Source organism: Geotrypetes seraphini, chromosome 15 (genome assembly GCF_902459505.1).
Source record: "Geotrypetes seraphini chromosome 15, aGeoSer1.1, whole genome shotgun sequence".
NCBI lineage: Eukaryota > Metazoa > Chordata > Amphibia > Gymnophiona > Dermophiidae > Geotrypetes > Geotrypetes seraphini.
The window spans coordinates 63,841,589-63,860,261 of NC_047098.1; the positions used below are offsets into that span (position 1 = coordinate 63,841,589).

General features: G+C 44.9%; 1 protein-coding gene across 9 annotated transcripts in view; it reads left to right on the plus strand.

Annotated features, from left to right (window-relative positions):
• Window positions 1–291: 291 nt before the first annotated feature.
• The window catches only part of CLUH (clustered mitochondria homolog), a 104,565-nt gene continuing 86,183 nt past the window's right edge, over window positions 292–18,673 (plus strand). Inside the window, exon 1 of one of the 9 annotated variants that reach the window (XM_033921569.1) lies at window positions 292–391. Coding sequence is in view for 5 of the 9 variants with exons in the window: in XM_033921561.1 (XP_033777452.1) it covers window positions 12,343–12,661 (319 nt within the window). In the remaining 4 variants the exon portion in view is untranslated. Of the gene's footprint in view, window positions 392–1,034; window positions 1,416–2,649; window positions 2,760–2,977; window positions 3,124–11,768; window positions 11,797–12,108; window positions 12,662–13,130; window positions 13,282–13,343; window positions 13,381–18,673 lie in introns of those variants that run through there. The other 8 variants (XM_033921563.1, XM_033921567.1, XM_033921568.1 and 5 more) reach the window with 8 other exon arrangements.

An 18,673-nucleotide genomic window follows, 5' to 3' on the forward strand; every position in this document is an offset into this window, starting at 1 on the left:
CTGAGACATCCTATTGTAAGAAAACCACTCCCTATGGAGATCTCTTTTTTTTTTTTTTTTTTAACTACTAGCATGGCTGCCTGTTTCTGGACTGATGCATGATCTTTTCCTGGCCAAGGAAATGTCCTGTCTCAAAGGTTGGGCGATGGAAGAAACGCCTACCACAGCTGTCTAGGAGGTGTGTCTGTGTCCCTAGGTGTCCTCCCTCCCTCCTCTCCTTTAAATTCCTTTCTCTCAAAAGATGAGATTGACAATCAGTGCAGCTGAAAACCTGCCTGCCTTGGGCTTCTCTAAAAACACTACTGCCTTATAGAACTGTAATGCAAACCCTTTAAGGACTGGAAAAATTGCAGGAAGACCTTAGGAAACTGGAAGACTGGATATCCAAATGGTAGATTATATTTAATGTGAACAAATACAAAGTGATGCACATTGAGAAGAATAATGTTTGTCTGTCTTGATTAGATTGAAAGCTCTTTACGCCAGCCGTTGAGCTGGTGTATGTGCCTGCGCCTACAGTTACACTAGTATTCTATAATGATATTTTGCCATGCACTACTTATAAAATTCATGCTTTGTGTTCATCATCCTGGTGCTTAAATTTTGACCTTTTGAGAATATACCCCACAGAGGCTGACACAGCAGCGGTAATTAACTTCCATGTAGCTGCATTATCAAGTAGATACCCCACCCCCCTTTCCACACACACACAGCAAGCAGGAACCATCATTTTGTCTGTTCCTGCCTGTTGTAAGTGTCCTAGCTTCAGCAAATAGGAAAGAAAGTAGTGCCATCTAGCTCGATGAGTGAGAGCAATTGTGTAAAGCTAATTGCCTGCCCTTATTTCTAAGCATATTAAGATTGTGAGCCTGCCGGGACAGATAGGTTGAAATATTTAAGAGTACTTGAATTTAAACCGCTTCGAATAGAAGCTGTATATAAGAAATGTAAATAAATAAATTATTTTGTAGCAATTAATTTTGCATAACATTTTTTTCTGTAGTATCGGTAGGCAAACAATCAATCAAAAACTCTGCTGCATGTTTAAGAAAGCTGCATAATATACCTTCAGCATACAGACAACGCTAATCGCTGCCGGCACCTTTAGTTGGGAATTGGAGGAAGAAACAAATTCTAATGCGCCTGCGCCGTGAGTGAAGTTCAGGTTTGGCAACAGCCGGCCACCGTACACAACCAGCTGGAGTTTACTGGCGGAAGCACGTGTGGCTGCTCTGGCTCTGTCCTTCCAACAGGCACAGGGTGAGGGGGGAAAAGCCTTTGGGGAGCAGCTAAACATACGGCGACAGGGGCCATGGTTAGTAAAACAGAGGACAGCAGCCGCCTGCAGCCGGTTTCCGAGAGCAGCGGGGAACAGAGTACGGCGCCCTGTAAGAAGCACTCGGAGCTCTGCTGCGGTAAGAAGCTGTAAGCCTGGTTGTTTCTCCCCTATCTTCATCTGGACTTTGCCCTCATTACGCTTACCCTACTGCAATCTCTCTGGGTTTTACCCTGCTTGTACCGACCTTGTTTATCCTTTTGGCCGCGATCCTCCTACTGATCCTGCTTTCTTACTGTATTTTCCTGGATCAAACCGACACCTTTATGCACTTTATATTTTGATAGCCTCTGCTATGGCATCATTGGATTACCTGACTCTCAATAGGCACTCATACTTTTTATTAGCCCTTTTAATGTTATTGTATTTTTGAATATTATTGAATTGTGGCTGCTCTGCGTTGATTATTGAGTTTGTTTATTGAGCCCAGTGTAATCTAAAATGGATGGCATATGGTAGTCAATCTTAACTACTTGGGAAATAAACTTAAATCAGATTGTTGTGGGTTTTTTGGTTTGTTTTTTTTTGGGGGGGGGCGTAGTGCTGACTTATTACATGACTCTGGTGTAATAGAAAACTGGGCAACCGAATGCATGATCACGAAAGGTAAAGCTCTATTTGTTATTGCTGCCAGTCACAGTATACGTGAATGAAGATGAGGACACCGTTCTCAAAACAACCAAATATCAGTCTCAATCGCTATAAATTCAGGGACTGAACGTGATCGCTTGGCATCAACCAGTACGAATGCCGCTCTAGCTTGTTTCCTCGTTCTTTAGATCGCACAGTGCTACGTAACCCCCTAGAATGCGCCATCCCCGCGCAGCTGACGTCATAATGCCTTTGCAGAACGCCCGAAGCATCCTTTTTGTGACGTAACAGCGGAGCTCTGAGCGTGACGTCCCCGCGCTCTGGGGAAACCCTGGGAGGAGAGCGAGGATGTCCGAATCCGGGCGACGGCAGAGCTTCTGAAGAGCACGGAGGCAAGACTTTTCGGCCTTCGCCACGCGGGCGGGGAGGGCAACGGGAAGAGTTCAGCGCCGACTCCAGCGGGCAGAACGATTCCGATCTTATCCGGCTGAAGGTCACCTTCACCAGGAGACGGCATTGTGCAAGACCCCGAGGGGGGGGGGGAGAGGTGCAGCCACGGTGGCGTAAAAAGCTTCGCGTGCGGGCGGTGAGATTTGTTAAAGGCGTCTCGCCGTTTATTCGGAATGACTGGGCATAGAGGTTCCGGTTTGTAGGGCGAAGGAGAAGCGCAGGAGCCGTGGCGGGCGTGCTGAATGGATCTGCGCTTCCCTCCGAGGGTACTTGGTACGCTCCGTGAAACGGGAAGTGCTTGCGGTGGGCGGTCTCTGGCAGTCACGCCGCTGCTGGCTGCGTCCACCGAGGGGAGGAGGAAAGGGCAGACAGCTGGAGGGGGGTAAGTGCACCCTACGGCGGAGTTTGCCCAAATGTTTCCGGAGGTCGGACGATTCGCGCGGAAAGTTTCGAGGGCTTTTACCAGGGCCGAAAGGAATTGGAGTTAGGGGCTGAGCGACTCGCAACTTTTGTAACTTAAAGCAACAGAGTCGTAATCTGGAGAGCTCTTAGTGTTCGGGAAACGCACGTGTGGCTCTTGCCTAATTTCAGCCTTCAGTTTAGTTAAAATAAAAATCGGTTTTAACTGTTGCCCTTCATGGCAGCTCTCACGTTGGTTTAAGGACCTCAAGTTCTCCAGTCTGGCTACATTTGTTTTCCAGTGTATACAGTAACTGGAAGTGCAAACGGGATCCAGTATTAGAAATGTATGTCTCATTTATTGCATCTTTATCTAAGACATCTATCCAGAGCAATTCCAAAATAAGGGAACCCTTGCCTAAGAGGCGGCAGATCCGGCGCTGTATCTTGTTTCACTTGGGCTGCCCAAGATTTTGTTTTGGAATTGAGTAATAATAGGTGTATCTTTGTAACTACTACTTCATATCATTTATATAGCACTGAAAGGTGTGCACAGCGCTGTACCTTTTGACATTTAATAGACGGTACCTGCTCGGAAGAGCTTACAATCTGACTTGGACAGAAATAACATATAGGGTTGGAGATGCAGAACCCAAGGTGAGAGGAGTTTAAGAGTCAAAAGCTCTCTCAAAGAGGTGGGCTTTTAACTGGGCCCTGAACACTGCCAGAGACGGAGCCCACTGTAAGGATTCGGGCAGCTTGTTCCAAACATATGGCGCAGCAAGGTAGAAGGGACGGAGTCTGGAGTTGGCAGTTGAAGAGATGGGCACAGATAGGAGGGATTTACCAGCTGAATGGAGAGAGAGGCATAGGGGGAAATAAGTGAAGAGAGATAGTGAGTGCATTAACCCTTTTTCTTGCCTCTTGGGTGCATCTGATGCACCACTCATAAGGCAATAAGTACATTCTTCTAGATTGTTTTTATACAGCAACTTTTGAGCTGGTGTTACTGTCTGTTGAATGCATCATATCTAAGATTTGTTGTATTCTTTAGTGTTTATAAAATGTAAATTTGAATATTCATTTTCCAGTTAATTTAGGGTGTTTTGGATAGTTAAAAAAATCACTGTATAAAACCAATTATCATCTTAACTAGAAACTGAATATCCAAATTTACATTTTATAAACACTAAAGGATGGAAGTCTTAGATATGATGCATTCAACAGACAGTAACACCAGCTCAAAAACCATAGTATTCATCAGTGTTTTTGTAGTGCAGATGCTCTTACTAGGGTGCTGTTAAATACTTAACATTTGTGCAGCTGAGGCACCATCAACATGGAAAAGGCATACCAACTAAATTGGAGCATCCTCAACAGGCCAGTGGAGAGACAGGAGAGTATTAGGGAATGGAATGTTTATTAATAAACGCATAATCAGTTACAGCCTGAAATCAGAGGTCCTAATCATATCTGAGATACAAGTGCTCTGTTTCCCTGACATTTGGTTGTATTCTCTGCATGATAGTGCCTCTAAACACTTGACCGCAGAGTTTTTACAGAAAAAGCTTAGTAGCCCCGAGGTGATCACTGTGATGAAAAGCTTTGACACACTCATATATATTGCTATCGGTGTCACTTTGAATGATCATTGACGTTGACCTGTATAAGACACAGTAGCAGCAATACCAACTAAAGTAACTGCTGATTTTATAATTTTCTTATTTAAAAGCATTAATCCCTTTTAAATATAGCAAAAACACTTCCCTTGCAATCTGCACTGGAATAGTACAGTTGTCATTCTGTATAGGCCAACGGTGTACAAAGTTTAATGGGGGTGTCAGCCTGCTGAGCAGATTGGATTGGCTGAAGGCTTCCTACTGCTTTTGTAATTCAGAAAGGCAGTGTGTTAACCCTGATCGTCTTAAGAAGGACTTATGATCAAAAATACTATTTATTTTATATCCATCACTGTGTCCCAAGCAATGGTTCCCACATCTGATACTAGAGGCACCCCAGCCTTTCAGGTTTTCAGAATATCCACAAGAAAAACTTGTATGCACTGCCTCCTCTTCATGCAAATCTCTCATATGAATATTCTTTGTGGATATCCTGAAAACCTGACTGGTTAGGTGTGTCCCGAGGACTGAGTTGAGAACCCCTGTTCTAGAGAATTAAACTTTAGTGGCTAGGCTCCAGTAAACTATAAATTTAAAATTTGTGGCTCCAGCTGGAATGTCCGAGTACCTGGAAGAAGCTGCTATGGCTCTCTCCACTTCCTGTTATATTTGTGCTAGAAGTAAACTAGAATCTTCTTACAGTTAATTTTCATATTACACAAAAAGTTTTACTGATATATCTGCTGGTTTGAATACTGATTCTGTAAGGAGTAACAGCTAGAACTGGTTTTACTAAAATCATTCTTTAGCATAGGACATTTTTCCCATGTTAAATAAGTGTCCACATCCAGCCGGGAGCTCTGTGTTTCCTTTGTCATTTTAGGATTTTGCTGTTCTTCATGTTACTGTGTAGCAGATAGCTCTCACTACGCCAAAAGGAGAAGCTGGCACTAACTTGTGTTTCTGTGTAAATAAAGCTTTTCAATAAAGTATTTGAACTTAAAAAAATGTGAGGCAATGCTAGTAGAGTTACAGTAGTCGGAAATAATGAATATAATTGTTTATAGTCTAAGGCAGGGGTGTCAAAGTCCCTGCTCGAGGGCCGCACTCCAGTCGAGTTACAGGATTTCCCCAATGAATATGCATGAGATCTATTAGTATATAATGAAAGCAGTGCATGCAAATAGATCTCATGCATATTCATTGGGGAAATCCTGAAAACCCAACTGGATTATGGCCCTTGAGGAGGGACTTTGACACCCCTGGTCAAAGGCAAGGGTTCTTAACCAGTGGTGCCCATACCCCTTTGGGATGCGGAGAGGGGTGTTAAAATCTGAGGCAATTTATTGAAATTTTCTGGACAGAGCAAAGGTAGTTAATTATTATACTCCTGGGGGATTTTTGTGCAAACTTCAGTTAATGCTCATACAGGTAGATTACTCAACAACATTATGTGCAATTTATATAGAACTGTAGCTTTAAATGTGACTTCCCTGGTACTTTAACTGTGTATTACAGCAATTTTAGTGACAAAGTAACAGCAATATACATAGCTGTTGGTAATTAGTAGTGGACATGTGTGGAAGGGGGTATGAGAGTTTCATTGATCATTTAAAAGAGAACCAAAAAGTTTAAGAACTCCTAGTCTGTGTGAACTGCAGGCCAGTTAGTCTGACTTCCAGTTGTGAGTAAATGAATAGAATTGCTGCTAAAATGGAGTATAGTATAATTTTTGAAAGCCAGGATCCAAAAATGCTAAGTTACACAGTTTCAGGATAGAGATTTTGGGATAGTCCTGGATTTCTGACTACCCCATCATTGGATCTGCAGCACTGACTTCAGTGGGCAGAATCAGGCACTATACATCCCACAGTATTTTGGGATGTGAGTTCAAAACCAGGACTGACCAAAATGTTTCCAGCCTGGAGCTAAGAACTTGTCATCTCTGAGCATGGTCTGTCAAATCCGATCAATTTTATTGCAGAGGTAAGCAGTGAGTCGGACTGGGGAGAGAGTTAAATGTGATACACTTGGATTTTAGCAAGGCCTTTGACATAGCTCCATGTATGTGACTAATAAAATAAGCAGTCTTCTAGTTCAAACAAATGATTTATTTTATATCTAGATTTTACATTATGAATCAGTGTACATGGTTCACAGATATAAGGAACAATGAGCGTCCTTAATCTGGGCCTCATCGTGTGCAACTAGATCAGGGATCTCAAAATCCCTCCTTGAGGGCTGCAATCCAGTCGGGTTTTCAGGATTTCCCCAATGAATATGCATTGAAAGCAGTGCATACACATAGATCTCATGCATATTCATTGGGGAAATCCTGAAAACCCGACTGGATTGCGGCCCTCAAGGAGGGACTTTGAGACCCCCTGAACTAGATGGAAACTGGTTGAATGGGCAGCAACAAAGAATAGTAATATATGGAGTTAATTTGAAGCAAAGGTGGATTATCAGAAGTATAGTGCAGGGGTTAGTGTTTGATTAAGATCAGTTTAATATTTTTATAACTTGATATCACTGAAGAGCTGTCAGGAAGGGTTTTCCTTGTTGATAGAGAATTCCAAAATCCTGAATCGCATAGGCAGCCATCTTGCAAGATATGGAAAACATAAGAAGCTAGTGAAACCTGGGGAATAATTTACAATTTGATAGCTAAGATTTAAGAGAGATTAGGTTCTTACCTTGATAATCTTCTTTCTTTTAGATGTGTCTGCTAGTCCTGAATGTGTGGGTTATGCATCTGAACCTGCAAGTTGCTTGCAGAATGATATCACTCATCTTTCAACTCTTCCTCATTCCTAGAAGGCTTGCTCCTGCCCCCTCAGTTTGTACAAAAGAAGTCAAGAACCACTGTAATAGAAGACTTCACCAGAAGGAGGGCAACAGGGAGAACTTCCTAACACTATACTTGTGTTCTGCTCTGAAACAAGTATAACATCAAAATTATACAAAATTGTATGCAACTGGCACCAACATTTATGGAGCTCATAGCTACTCACATATCTTGCTAAGAAGCAGAAGCTCAAACTTGATATCCCCACCCCTCCACTTTTTTGTTTCAGCTTAGCTGAGACAGAGAAATTCTTCACAGTTAGACACAGACTGAAATTAAGACCAAAGGCAGGCAAAGCAAACTCACAAGGCAGGGCTTTAGAACTACTAGACACATCTACAAGAAAGATTATCAAGGTAAGAACCTAATCTTTATTTCTAGTGCAATGCGTCTAGTAGTCCTGAATGCTAGGGATGTACCAAAGAAGTCCCTTGAGTCTAGGAAGGGACTACTGAGCCTGCCTTTTAATACTGAGGACCCAAAAGTGATGTCCTTCCTGGCTGCCACATCCACTCTATAGAACATGATAAAGGTATGAAGAGTAGACTATATTACTCCTCTACAAATCTCCACTGGGGAGACCGCCCAAGCCTCTGCCCAGGAGGTAGCCACCCCTCTGATGGACTGTGTCTTCAATGCAATCGGTGGCTGCTTACCACAGCCCACATACATAAAGAAAATTGCCATGTTAATCCATCTGGAAATCAAGGCCTTGGACGCAGACTCGCCTTAGCATGATTGGTCAGAACAAAAAGGTGATCAGAGACTTGAAACTCATTGATAACTTTGAGGTAGCGAAGAAGCACTCTCCTGATGTCTAGCAAATGCAATATTTGTCCTTTTCCTTCAACACTGTAGGCTGAAAGGGGGGCAAACGGACTTTCTGACTGACATGGAAAGCAGAGACTACTTTTGATAGAAAGGATGGAACTGTGCACAAGGACAACCCTGCTTCCATAATCTTAAGAAACGTCTCCCTGCAAAAGAGAATTTGTAACTCAGAGACTCGAGTTGATGTAATCCCTACCAAGAACACCATCTTGACCATCAGATCTAAGAGGGATATAATCGCTACCAAGAACACCATCTTGCCATCAGATTTAAGAGGGAAACTGCCTGTAAGGGCTCATTCGGAACTCTACTGAGACCTTACAAAAAGGTGCAACCTGAGAGCCCCTTTAAGGAATCTTGCCACATCTGGGTGAGAGACTAGATATACTATTTGTCCCCCGAGCTCGGAAACATGAAAGGCCTGCTAACTGCACTTTCAGTGATCTGATTGAGAGTCTCTTCTCAAGTCCCTCTTGCAAAATTCCAGGACTACTGAGATTGAAGCTTATAAAGGCTCTGTACTGATCTTAGCCCACTGCTGTCAGAAAGTCTTCCAGGCCTTCACATAGGCCGCCACCAATGAGGGCTTCTTGGTTCTAAGCACAGCAGAAATGACCGCCTCCGAGTATCCATTCCTTACTAGGGTAGCCCGCTCAAGAGCCATGCTGTAAGCCTAAAGTGTTCTGGATTCTCTATGGTGATTGGACCTTGAGTCAAGAGATCCGTCTGAACTGACAACCCGAGACCTTTGTCTCTCTGTAGACAAACCAGGTCTGCAAACCGTGGTCTGAGGAGCCAATCGAGCGCCACTAGGACAACCAGCCCCGGATGACTTGCAGTCCTGGGCAAGTCATCCTGGGAATGACTCAACCTAGCATGGACCGCGGGAAAAACACATACAAGAGTCCCCTTCTCTGATCACAACTGGACCAACACATTCAAACCTGCATTTCAGGGCTCGTATCTTCGACTGTAAAAGCAATCCACCTTTGTGTTTGCCACTGAGGCCATGAGATCCATCAGTGGGCACCTCCACCATGAACAATGGCATCCCCTGGGTCGAGCATCTGCCGACTGAGATAGTTGGCTTGAACATTCTCCACTCCCAAAACGAGTGTGGCTGAGAGCCTGCAGACGAGCTTCTGTCTACCTAAAGAGGACCTGAGCCTCTAGACGGAATGGGCACTCCTGGTGCCTCCTTGTCGATTGACGTAGGTTACTGTTGTCGCATTGTCCGATAAGTCCCTGGAAGGCAAGGCAATCAGTGTGTTATCTAGGGCCTGCAATGCCAGCCAAATGGTTCCGAGTTCACGCAATTTATGGACCACTTTTGCTGGGTTGGGGACCAACAACCCTGACCTATGTGTCTGTTGCAATGACCCCCCCCCCCCCTCCCCAACCGTAAAGGCTGCCATCAGTTGTTGGGATTTCCCAGGAGGATATAGAGTGGCATGCTCTTTGAGAGGGAAGGTATCTGCAGCCACCACCATAAGTTGTTCCTCGCTTCTGTTTCCCATGGAAGTGGTTACCGAAGCGAGTCTGTCTGAGGAGACCAACTGGATAGGAGAGGTCTAGGAGGGGTCTCACGTTCCCTGGTCCAAGGGACCACTTCCATGGCTGCCGCCATCGATCCCAGGACTTGCATATAATGTCATGCTATTGGAGCGGATCAAGTAGCAGGTCCGATAGTCTACGTGGCTCTGGAAGAAAAACCTGGCCTACAGCTGTGTTGAACAGAACTCCAGGTACTCCAAGCTCTAAGTGACTTGTGAAATTGACTATCTATCCCAAGTCCTGCAGGAGTTGGACTACTCTTGAGACTGCCAGTGTGCCCTCATATTTGGACAGGGCCCTGATCAGCCAATTGTCTAAATATGGGTGTACATAGATCCCTGCCTTGTGCAGGTGCACTGCTACCACCACCATCACCTTGGTAACGGCGCTGTGGCAAGGTCAAAGGCGAGAGTGGAGAATTGAAAATGCTGCTTCAGTATGAGCTGGGAATGTGGAGATAGGCCTTCATCAAATCAAGGGAGGCAAGAAATTTCCCAGGCACCACCAACACAATGACCAAATGAACAGTCTCCATACAGAAGTGCGGTACTTTCAGTGCACGATTGACTGATTTAAGGTCTAGAATTGACCTCCAGTTGTCTAAGCCAAAACACTAAGAAGAATATGGAAGTTTTGCCTGAGCCTGTCTTCATCTGTAACTGGCTTTATGGCGCGAAGATTCAGGAGTCTTTACACCATTGTCCGTACTCTGAGGACTCTCTTCGGCTGGGTGACCGGGGAATCTACAAAGAAGTCTGGAAGAGGGGCACTGAACTCTTTATCTTGTAACCTATTCGAACCACCTCCAGGACACAACAATCTGTACCTATCTGTGCCCAGACTGTCCAGTAAACTGACAGCCTGCCCAGCGAGGGGGGGGGTGTGGAGGATGCAGCCGCTGACCTGGCATCATTGCGCTTTCTTGGAGGCTGGAGATATGTGAGAGCCAAAGGCTTGGTTCAGCATACCATCCCTATTGCACTAGAATAAGCCTTTTGTTTTTAAGCTAACTAAAAACTTTAAATATATCAGCTTGTTCAAGATTACGGTTTTACACGAAAGACGCATGATTTATATAGAAAAAATTCAATTTAAAGTTCTAGATCAGGGGTAGGGAACTACGGTCCTTGAGAGCCGTATTCCAGTCGGGTTTTCAGGATTTCCCCAATGAATATGCATTGAAAGCAGTGCATGGAAATAGATCTCCTGCATATTCATTGGGGAAATCCTGAAAACCCGACTGAAATACGGCTCTCGAGGACCGGAGTTCCCTACCCCTGTTCTAGATGTTCAAAGTCTGGGGTTGATGACATCGTTGGTCAATGTCTACCCTAATGCTTACTAACAGCCACAACAGAACACATCCAAGGATTTGTAGAATATCAGAGTGCTGAAAGTTTAGCCAGTAAATCAGTGAATCGCAAAATCTGTGCCGTGGTGCGATACGAGCCTGTCACTGCCAGCACAGGCGCCCGCCCCTCCCCCCCCGGGTTTTGGAAGGCCCGAGCTCAGGGCTACATCTGGAGGGCCTTAGAGCATGCACGGACGTTGACATCTGCACATACTTGGAGGCCCTATAGACGTGGCTCTGAGTGTGCAATGGTGAGAAAACATTGTGAGACACTGTAGTAAATGAAGCAACTATAACACAGACAATCCACAAAAAAAAACCAAAAAATCTGTCTCACAATTACCTTAACTATCAAAATCAACTGTACACAGTAGACTGGTGGTAACTTTCTGAGAGCCGACTATTTTATATGCAGAGTGTAGCTTCATATTGTGACTTATTTTTAGTATGAATGTATTTTTTTGTAAACTGCTTAGGTGTTAAGCAGGTGATAAATTTTTAAATAAGCTGTAACAGACTTGCAACAGAATAGCAAATGTCTGAGCTAGTAGTTTAATCTTTTAGGATTCATTTTACAAAGCTGCAGTAGTGAGTCTTGGCAAGGCAAATACAATGCAGCCCCTAGGAATTGAATGGACTGCATCGCATTTGCCATGTGGGAAGGGGCAATTAATGTCGGGTTTGGTGTGGGGCCCTTTGTTTAACCTTGGCTTTCTGCCATTCTCTTTCAGTTTCTAAATGCTGCATCTAAACTTATGTGGAAGCAGAACTTTGGCAGAATAGGGAGGATGAGGACAGCTGTGAATGACTGGAGGAGGTGAATAAAGGTTACTGCCACCCTTTTCTACATTTATGTGGAAGCTGGGGTTTCTTATTTACATAACTGACTGCATTCGGATGTATTTGGAGCCCAGTTGTTTGGTATGCATGCCTTGTACTAGAGGCCTCCCTTGGCAGAGTGTTCTGCTAGCTGTCCCCCAACCCTGACTAACAGGGCTCTATTTATAGTCCGATTTTTAAAGGGCATCTGAAACTTTGCTCTGGCACAGAAATCCCTGACGAAGTTTATGGAATTTGTGTCCTGTCCTGGCATTTTGCAAGATGAGAGGGAAAAGAGGATGGGATTGTGGGACATGGAGTAGTGCTTGAAGGTTATTAGAACACGGTGCAACTTCTTTGAGGACGGATGCAGCAGGGTCGGGCTATGTTTTGGCTGCTGGAGAGGATTCTTGCTCTTTTTCTTTAAGTATGCCAACTGGACACTGGACGAGTGCATGCAGTTGGCAAGAAAAGTCCTTTTGAGCAGTCAAGCAAAAGATCTGCCCCTTCGGGTTTGCTAAGAGCGGAGGATGTTCGTGTCGGGATGGGCAACTGCGTCCTCTGCCGATACATCGCCGACCTAATCGTGCACGGGCGCCCCCAGGACCCGGGGGGCGAGCGGGCTCCGCTCCTGCCCCCAGCGCCCCCCGACTTTCCTCCCCCCTCTCGCCCGGATCGGGCGCCGCACAGCCAGAGCACGAGCCGCGCCCCCGCCGCCCTTCAAAGCGGGCCGGACTCCGGCGGGCCAGCGACGGCTCCCGGGCGGCCGGCGGACACCATCGGAGCAAGCGAACCGGAGCCCCCGCTCGAAAAGATGGACTCCAGCGGCACTAACGAGGAACAGGACCCGATGCATCAACCAGGTGCTCAGCTTAGTGTCTGTTTATTAAGAATTTCATATACCGCTCCTGCATTTTATTAACAGTTGAATTCAGAAAGGAACTCCATAAAACATGATCAAATGGGAAAGGAAGAGAGAGATCGGTACAAGATATACATCCTAACAAGTATTCATTACGGGGGAAAACAAAAATTACTTTACAAATAAAGAAAATTTAAGAATAGAGAAAGCAGAGCGATCATGGATCTCGCGACTTTTGTGATAAATAAAACCCCTCTTGAAATCTCTCGTGGCCACCTGGGTCCTAGAATTAAATCGGACTATTTCTGTATCTGATAAAGCCGTTTCTAAACTCATTTTTTACCTTTCCGGCCTGGACTGATGTGGCTGAGAAATCTGGACCCGCCGCCGAGGTCAGGAAGCCCCCGAGCGTCACGTGGCAACGGTTGTTACCCTGGGTTTGTTTATTTGAATGAGATCGTGGCCCTTGTTGATGACGTCGGGAGAGGGCGGGACGCCGCGCGGACGTGGCATGATTACGGCGCGATGTATCATTTGAAAGAGCGGGGCGGTAGTGAGCGTGCGGAGGAGGGCGAAGCTCCAGCTCGGGTCACGGTTCAGGATAAAAAGGACTTAGTGGAGGTTGTTTGCTTTACTTTAAACTAAAAAAACAAACAAACTTAGTTTTTCAGCATTCCTTATAAGGTTCAAGAGACACAATGGCTGTGGTCTTCCTTGAAAGTTAGTTACATCTCGACGGTCCTATATTTCTATACTTTAGTCTTTCTGAAGTGCTGCCATTTTATAATACTGTACCTAACATGGAAAGTACCATAAGCTCAGTGGTTCTTAGCCTGGTTTTCATGATATGTACAATGAATGTGTCTAGGGGAGACTTCCATATATGGCCTCTAGTCTATATAGGTATCTTATGTACGTTTCATCTTGCATTTCCTGGAAAGTCAAATTGGTTGGGTAGGTTTTCAAGGACTAGCAGAAACCCTAATGCAAGAGTTCTCAATCCAGAACACACCTTGTCCATCAGGTTTTCAGGAAACCCACAATGAATATGCCTGAGATAGATTTGCATGCCGGGGAGGTAGGGTATGCAGATCTCTTGTGCATATTTATTGTGGCTAACCTGAAAACCTGATTGACTAGGTGTGTCTTGAGGACTGGGTTGAGAACCCCTGCCTTAATGGTCTAGCCCAGTGGTTCCCAAACCTGTCCTGGAGGACCCCCCAGGCCAGTCGGGTTTTCAAGATAGCCCTAATGAATATGCATGACAGAGATTTGCATATAATGGAGATGCCAGGAATGCAGATCTGCTTCATGCATATTCATTAGGGCTATCTTGAAAACCCGACTGGCCTGGGGGTCCTTCAGGACAAGTCTAGCCCATTCATTATATGTAATGATAAAAGTCTCATGCAATACTGTAGTCCAGTAAATTGTCAATTCTATATGCAAACACATGTAATGCATGCATCTGGAATGGTCATTTAAAACTATTTTGTGAACACCAGCTGCACTGTGTTGCCAGAGTTATTCTGGTACCTAAAATTTTGTCATTGATACCTGATACTACAGAGGTCGTTGCGCTCCTGCTGGTGGAAGGGAATTGGAGTAGCTGATGTTGCCTGGGGAAAGTTCAGGTGATACCTGCAGCTGGCATTCCTGGGCAGATGATGGTTGCCACTGCCAGTGGCAGGAGAATGAAGCAACTAATGCAGGGGCAGGGAACTCCGGTCATCGAGGGCTGTAATCCAGTCGGGTTTTCAGGATTTCCCCAATGAATATGCATGAGATCTATTTGCATGCACTGCTTTCAATGCATATTCATTGGGGAAATCCTGAAAACCCGACTGGATTACGGCCCTCGAGGACAGGAGTTCCCTACCCCTGAGCTAAAGGGAGGGGGAAAAACTAGGAAGAAGAGTGATTTAGGGGGGAGATGAATGGGGAGGGCAACAAGGGCTGCAATCCAGTCGGGTTTTTAGGATTTCCCCAGTGAATTATGCTGTTTCCCCACTTTACCACTACAGAGTTTCACTGTTTTAAAAAACGCTTCAACTATTAATACCAAATACCAGAGAAGCTGTTCAGTACCCTGTACACAAAACTTATCATAAATATTTTAAATATTTTATTATTCACCATAAATAATTCCCTAAAATCAAATATAACAACTGGGATTGTGTTTTTGAGATCTTGGTCTGGGTGTAGATCTAGCAAGCTTCTGACGGCCATCAGCCATAGGCGTGCAAACAGTATCCATGCCATTATAATCAAATTAGTGTAAATACTCTAGGTTAGACAGTTAAGGTTAAAGTCAAAGTTGACCTTTCTTGTGTATGGATTATTGGGAGCTTCTTGGTTTTCTCAGGCAGGCTCTCGGAGTTATGGTCCTATAGTGGGTTGTTTTTGTATCACCATGTTACTGTCAGAGGTTGTGAGTTGTTGGGGCTAGAACATTCTGAATGATTAGGAGCATGCTGTGTATAGTTAACTTAAATTTCCCATAGTCTCCCTTGTCCTTCCCAGTCCTTCTCAGTCTGCACAAAGGGCCCTTTGATGGGGCCCACTTGGCTGTCGACCCTTTAACGGTCTGGAAGCTCTAATGTTGGGTGGGGTTTGATCGCTTCATGGAGGTACCAGTTCTAATGTGAAGTCTATTCCAGTGGGGTAAGGAGGGACCACTGGTGTAGGCTTCCTCCTTACGCTGCTGGAACATTGGTCTGGAGAAGGAGAGCATTTGTAACAAACAACAGGGTAAAATGCATAAGTAAGGGAAACCCCTGAGCATGACCAGGCACAAGTATAAAAGTAGCATGCAGTGACACACTTTTTTTTTCAACTTTTTATGTTTTTGCTTTGGGTTTTTTGTTGTTGTTTTTTAGTCTGAATGGATGGGCTATTATACTGTTGTACTGGGAATAGTCCTAAAATGTTTCTGCTCTAGAGCTGTTTGCTCTTTAGCATAATTAGTGAGGGGGGGTTCCCTTGTGAGAGAGGGGAGAAGGTTTGTGATTGAATCTGGATGCAGGATTAAAAAAGAAAAGAGTTCATTCTCCAGGTGAGCAGAAATCTAGTGAAGTGGCAAATCACTGTTATCTTAAACCCTTTTATTGTGGAGGAACAAAAGAGTCCAGGTGTGAGAGCAGGTAGCAATACCATAGTATGAGCTCAGTATTGCAGTGGATTGCTCTGTGACTCCGGTTAAGAAACTAGGGGCTGGATGCAATAAAGATAGCGACTTGATCGCTTTTGGCCGATTCTCTGGCCAGTTCTCCAGCAGCGATTGATGCACTATCAAGTTTGCATGCAAATGATTTGCACGGAAGTTCAAATTATTTGCATGCAAATCCGACTAATCAATCGCTCAGTGAGCAACTAACACATGTGCAGAGCCCTAACAGCAGTGACATGGGAAGCCCCACCCGAACCCCCCAAAATGGCGGGAGGGATGCCAACTCCCTCCTGCCATCAGATTTCCCCCCCCTCCGCTCCATGCACCCCACAACCAACGCCCCCCCCCCCACTCCAAACACCTCAAAAAAATGGCAGGAGGGATGCCCACTTCCTCCTGCCTCCGGATGTCCCCCTCGCCCCCGGAACCTCCCATACCTTATTAAAATGTTGGAAGCAGGAAGCCCGCTCTCAGGCTCCTGCTTCTTACCCGTCTAAATGATGAGCCTTCCCTTCCCAGTTTATCATGTGATGCATGGGGAGGACTCATATGCCCTGATTGGTTTATACACCTAAGGCCCATCCCAAGTATCCAGGCCCATCCCAAGTATCCAGGCCCATCCCAAGTATCCAGGATACTGAGGGAGGAGCGTAAAGCCCTGATTGTTCAAGTTACCGACAGGTCTAGAGCAATCGTTTTTTTACGATCACTAAAACCCCATGCAAAGTTTCAAGTTTATTTGTTCTTAATGAATCGCCTATTTAAATTACTAGGCGATGTACAACATAATAAAATCTACAAATAAAATATTAGTGTTAACATATAAAATAACTTTTGTTATAGGTTAAAACATTACGTACAAAATACATACATATAAAATAACTTTGTTATGGGTTAAAACTTACATGAATTGTGTGGGTAAGTGGGAAAAAGTTACAATGTTTGGATAGAAGAGAAGGAAAAACATAAAAGGAAAGAACAAAAAAGGGGGGGGGGGATAATTTTAGCTGTTTAAGTAGGAATCGATTATTAATATGCCAAGCAATGTTAGTGCATTAATCCCTTGCCTAGTTTGCATGAGGTTTTAACTAATTTGCATGGCCAGATTGGAAAATGGACAATCGAGGGGGAAAAACACACGGTGGGCTATTTTGTGCATCAAGTCAGTAACAGCGATTGTCGCTAAAGCTGTGAAACAGGCTTAACGACAATCGCTGACTTTAGTGCATCCCCCAGAGGCACTAAGAGGATCAGTAAGACTGTGTGGGTCTGCACCAGTCCGATTCAGAATGGGCTAATGATGCACTTAAAAGTTTGCATGCAAATGATTCACACGGATGTTTGTCATAGTCCCTGACTCTGCCGTCCGATGATTGCTGTGAGAGCGACTCTCACACATGCACAAAGCCGGGACGCTCAAACAGCTAAGAGGCAGGTGAAACCCCCCAAAAGCAGCCTCCTGCCTCTTTTTTTTTTTTTTTTTAATGGGCACAGATGCTGTGGGTGTTACACATGAACAATATCTGTCCAATTAAAAAAAAGAACCCCCCCCACCAATGACGGCTCTCCCCATAAATCGGCCCTCCCCCTGCGCCAGAGAAAATGGCAGGAGGAATGCTCACTTCCTCCTACAATGCTGGCCCCCCTCCCCAGCCAAAAGAAAATTGGCAGGAGGAATGCCCACTCCCTCCTGCCATAGTGAATTCCCCCCCTCCCCGCGGCAGCAAAATGGCAGGAGGGATGCCAAATTCCTGCTGCCACCAAAGGACCACCCCCTGTGCCATGCGCCTCCTGCCACTGGAGGTTTCCCAAAATCTGACCCCCACCCCCCCCCCGTACCATTTTAGAGATGTTGGAGCGGGAGGGAAGTTTAGTCCGTCACGATAGGATAAAAACTTATATACTGAAAAACCTTGCACTGTAACTATGGCAATTCTAACCTGTAAACTGTATACTTCTCCCTCCATGGGGGTTAGGTGCAGAGCCGGCCCGCGAATATTAAAAACCGTGAATAATATTCGGGCTGATTCTGCCCCTAACCCCCGCTTCTCCCCGGCTATTTTAAGCCCTGTAAGCCCCCCCTTAAGCCTTACCTGGTGGTCTAGCGGGTTTTCGGGGCAGGAGCGATCTTCCCATGCTCCTGCCCCGTGCAGATTGCTTATAGGAAATGACTGCTTTGCTCCTGTCGTAGGGGGGAGGGGACTAAAAATTGCTCTCCTTTGATGTGGATGAAAATACGTAGGTGCTTTTTACCTCTACTAAAAAGAAGTAGAATGGAAAAATGGAGACTGCCAAAAATACATATTTGTAATTCACTTTGAAACTGTTTTATAAGTGTTTGTATCAAATTTTAATAAACATGAAACAGGAATTTCATTTTGACTCCTCAACTTCCCCCCCTCCTCCATGTGGTAATGAGACTGTTTTGGTCACAGAGCAAGTATTAAATTCATCTATGCAAATTATGGTGGTCTCTTACAAAGCTGCGGTAGCGATGTTGCCATGCTAAATGCACCAAAGCCCATATGAATTGAATGGGCTTTGATACATTTACCGCGGCTTTGTAAAAGACCCCCTCTGTGGGCGTTTCCATTTGGAAATATTTTAGTAGGCCCCATATATAGTTTCAAAATTTCCCTCATGAGTGTTTTATTGCTGGGGATGGAGGGAAGTGGGAGCTGAAACGTGGTGGCTTGTTTGTAAATCACCAGGAACAGAGTGATTATCGTGGGATAAGTTTTGCTAGAAAACAAACTATCTTCTGGCAAACAGAAGTGGTGGAAACAAGGTTTGTATATGAATCCAAGAAAAAAAAAAAGACTGCAGACTGTCTCTAAGGGAGAT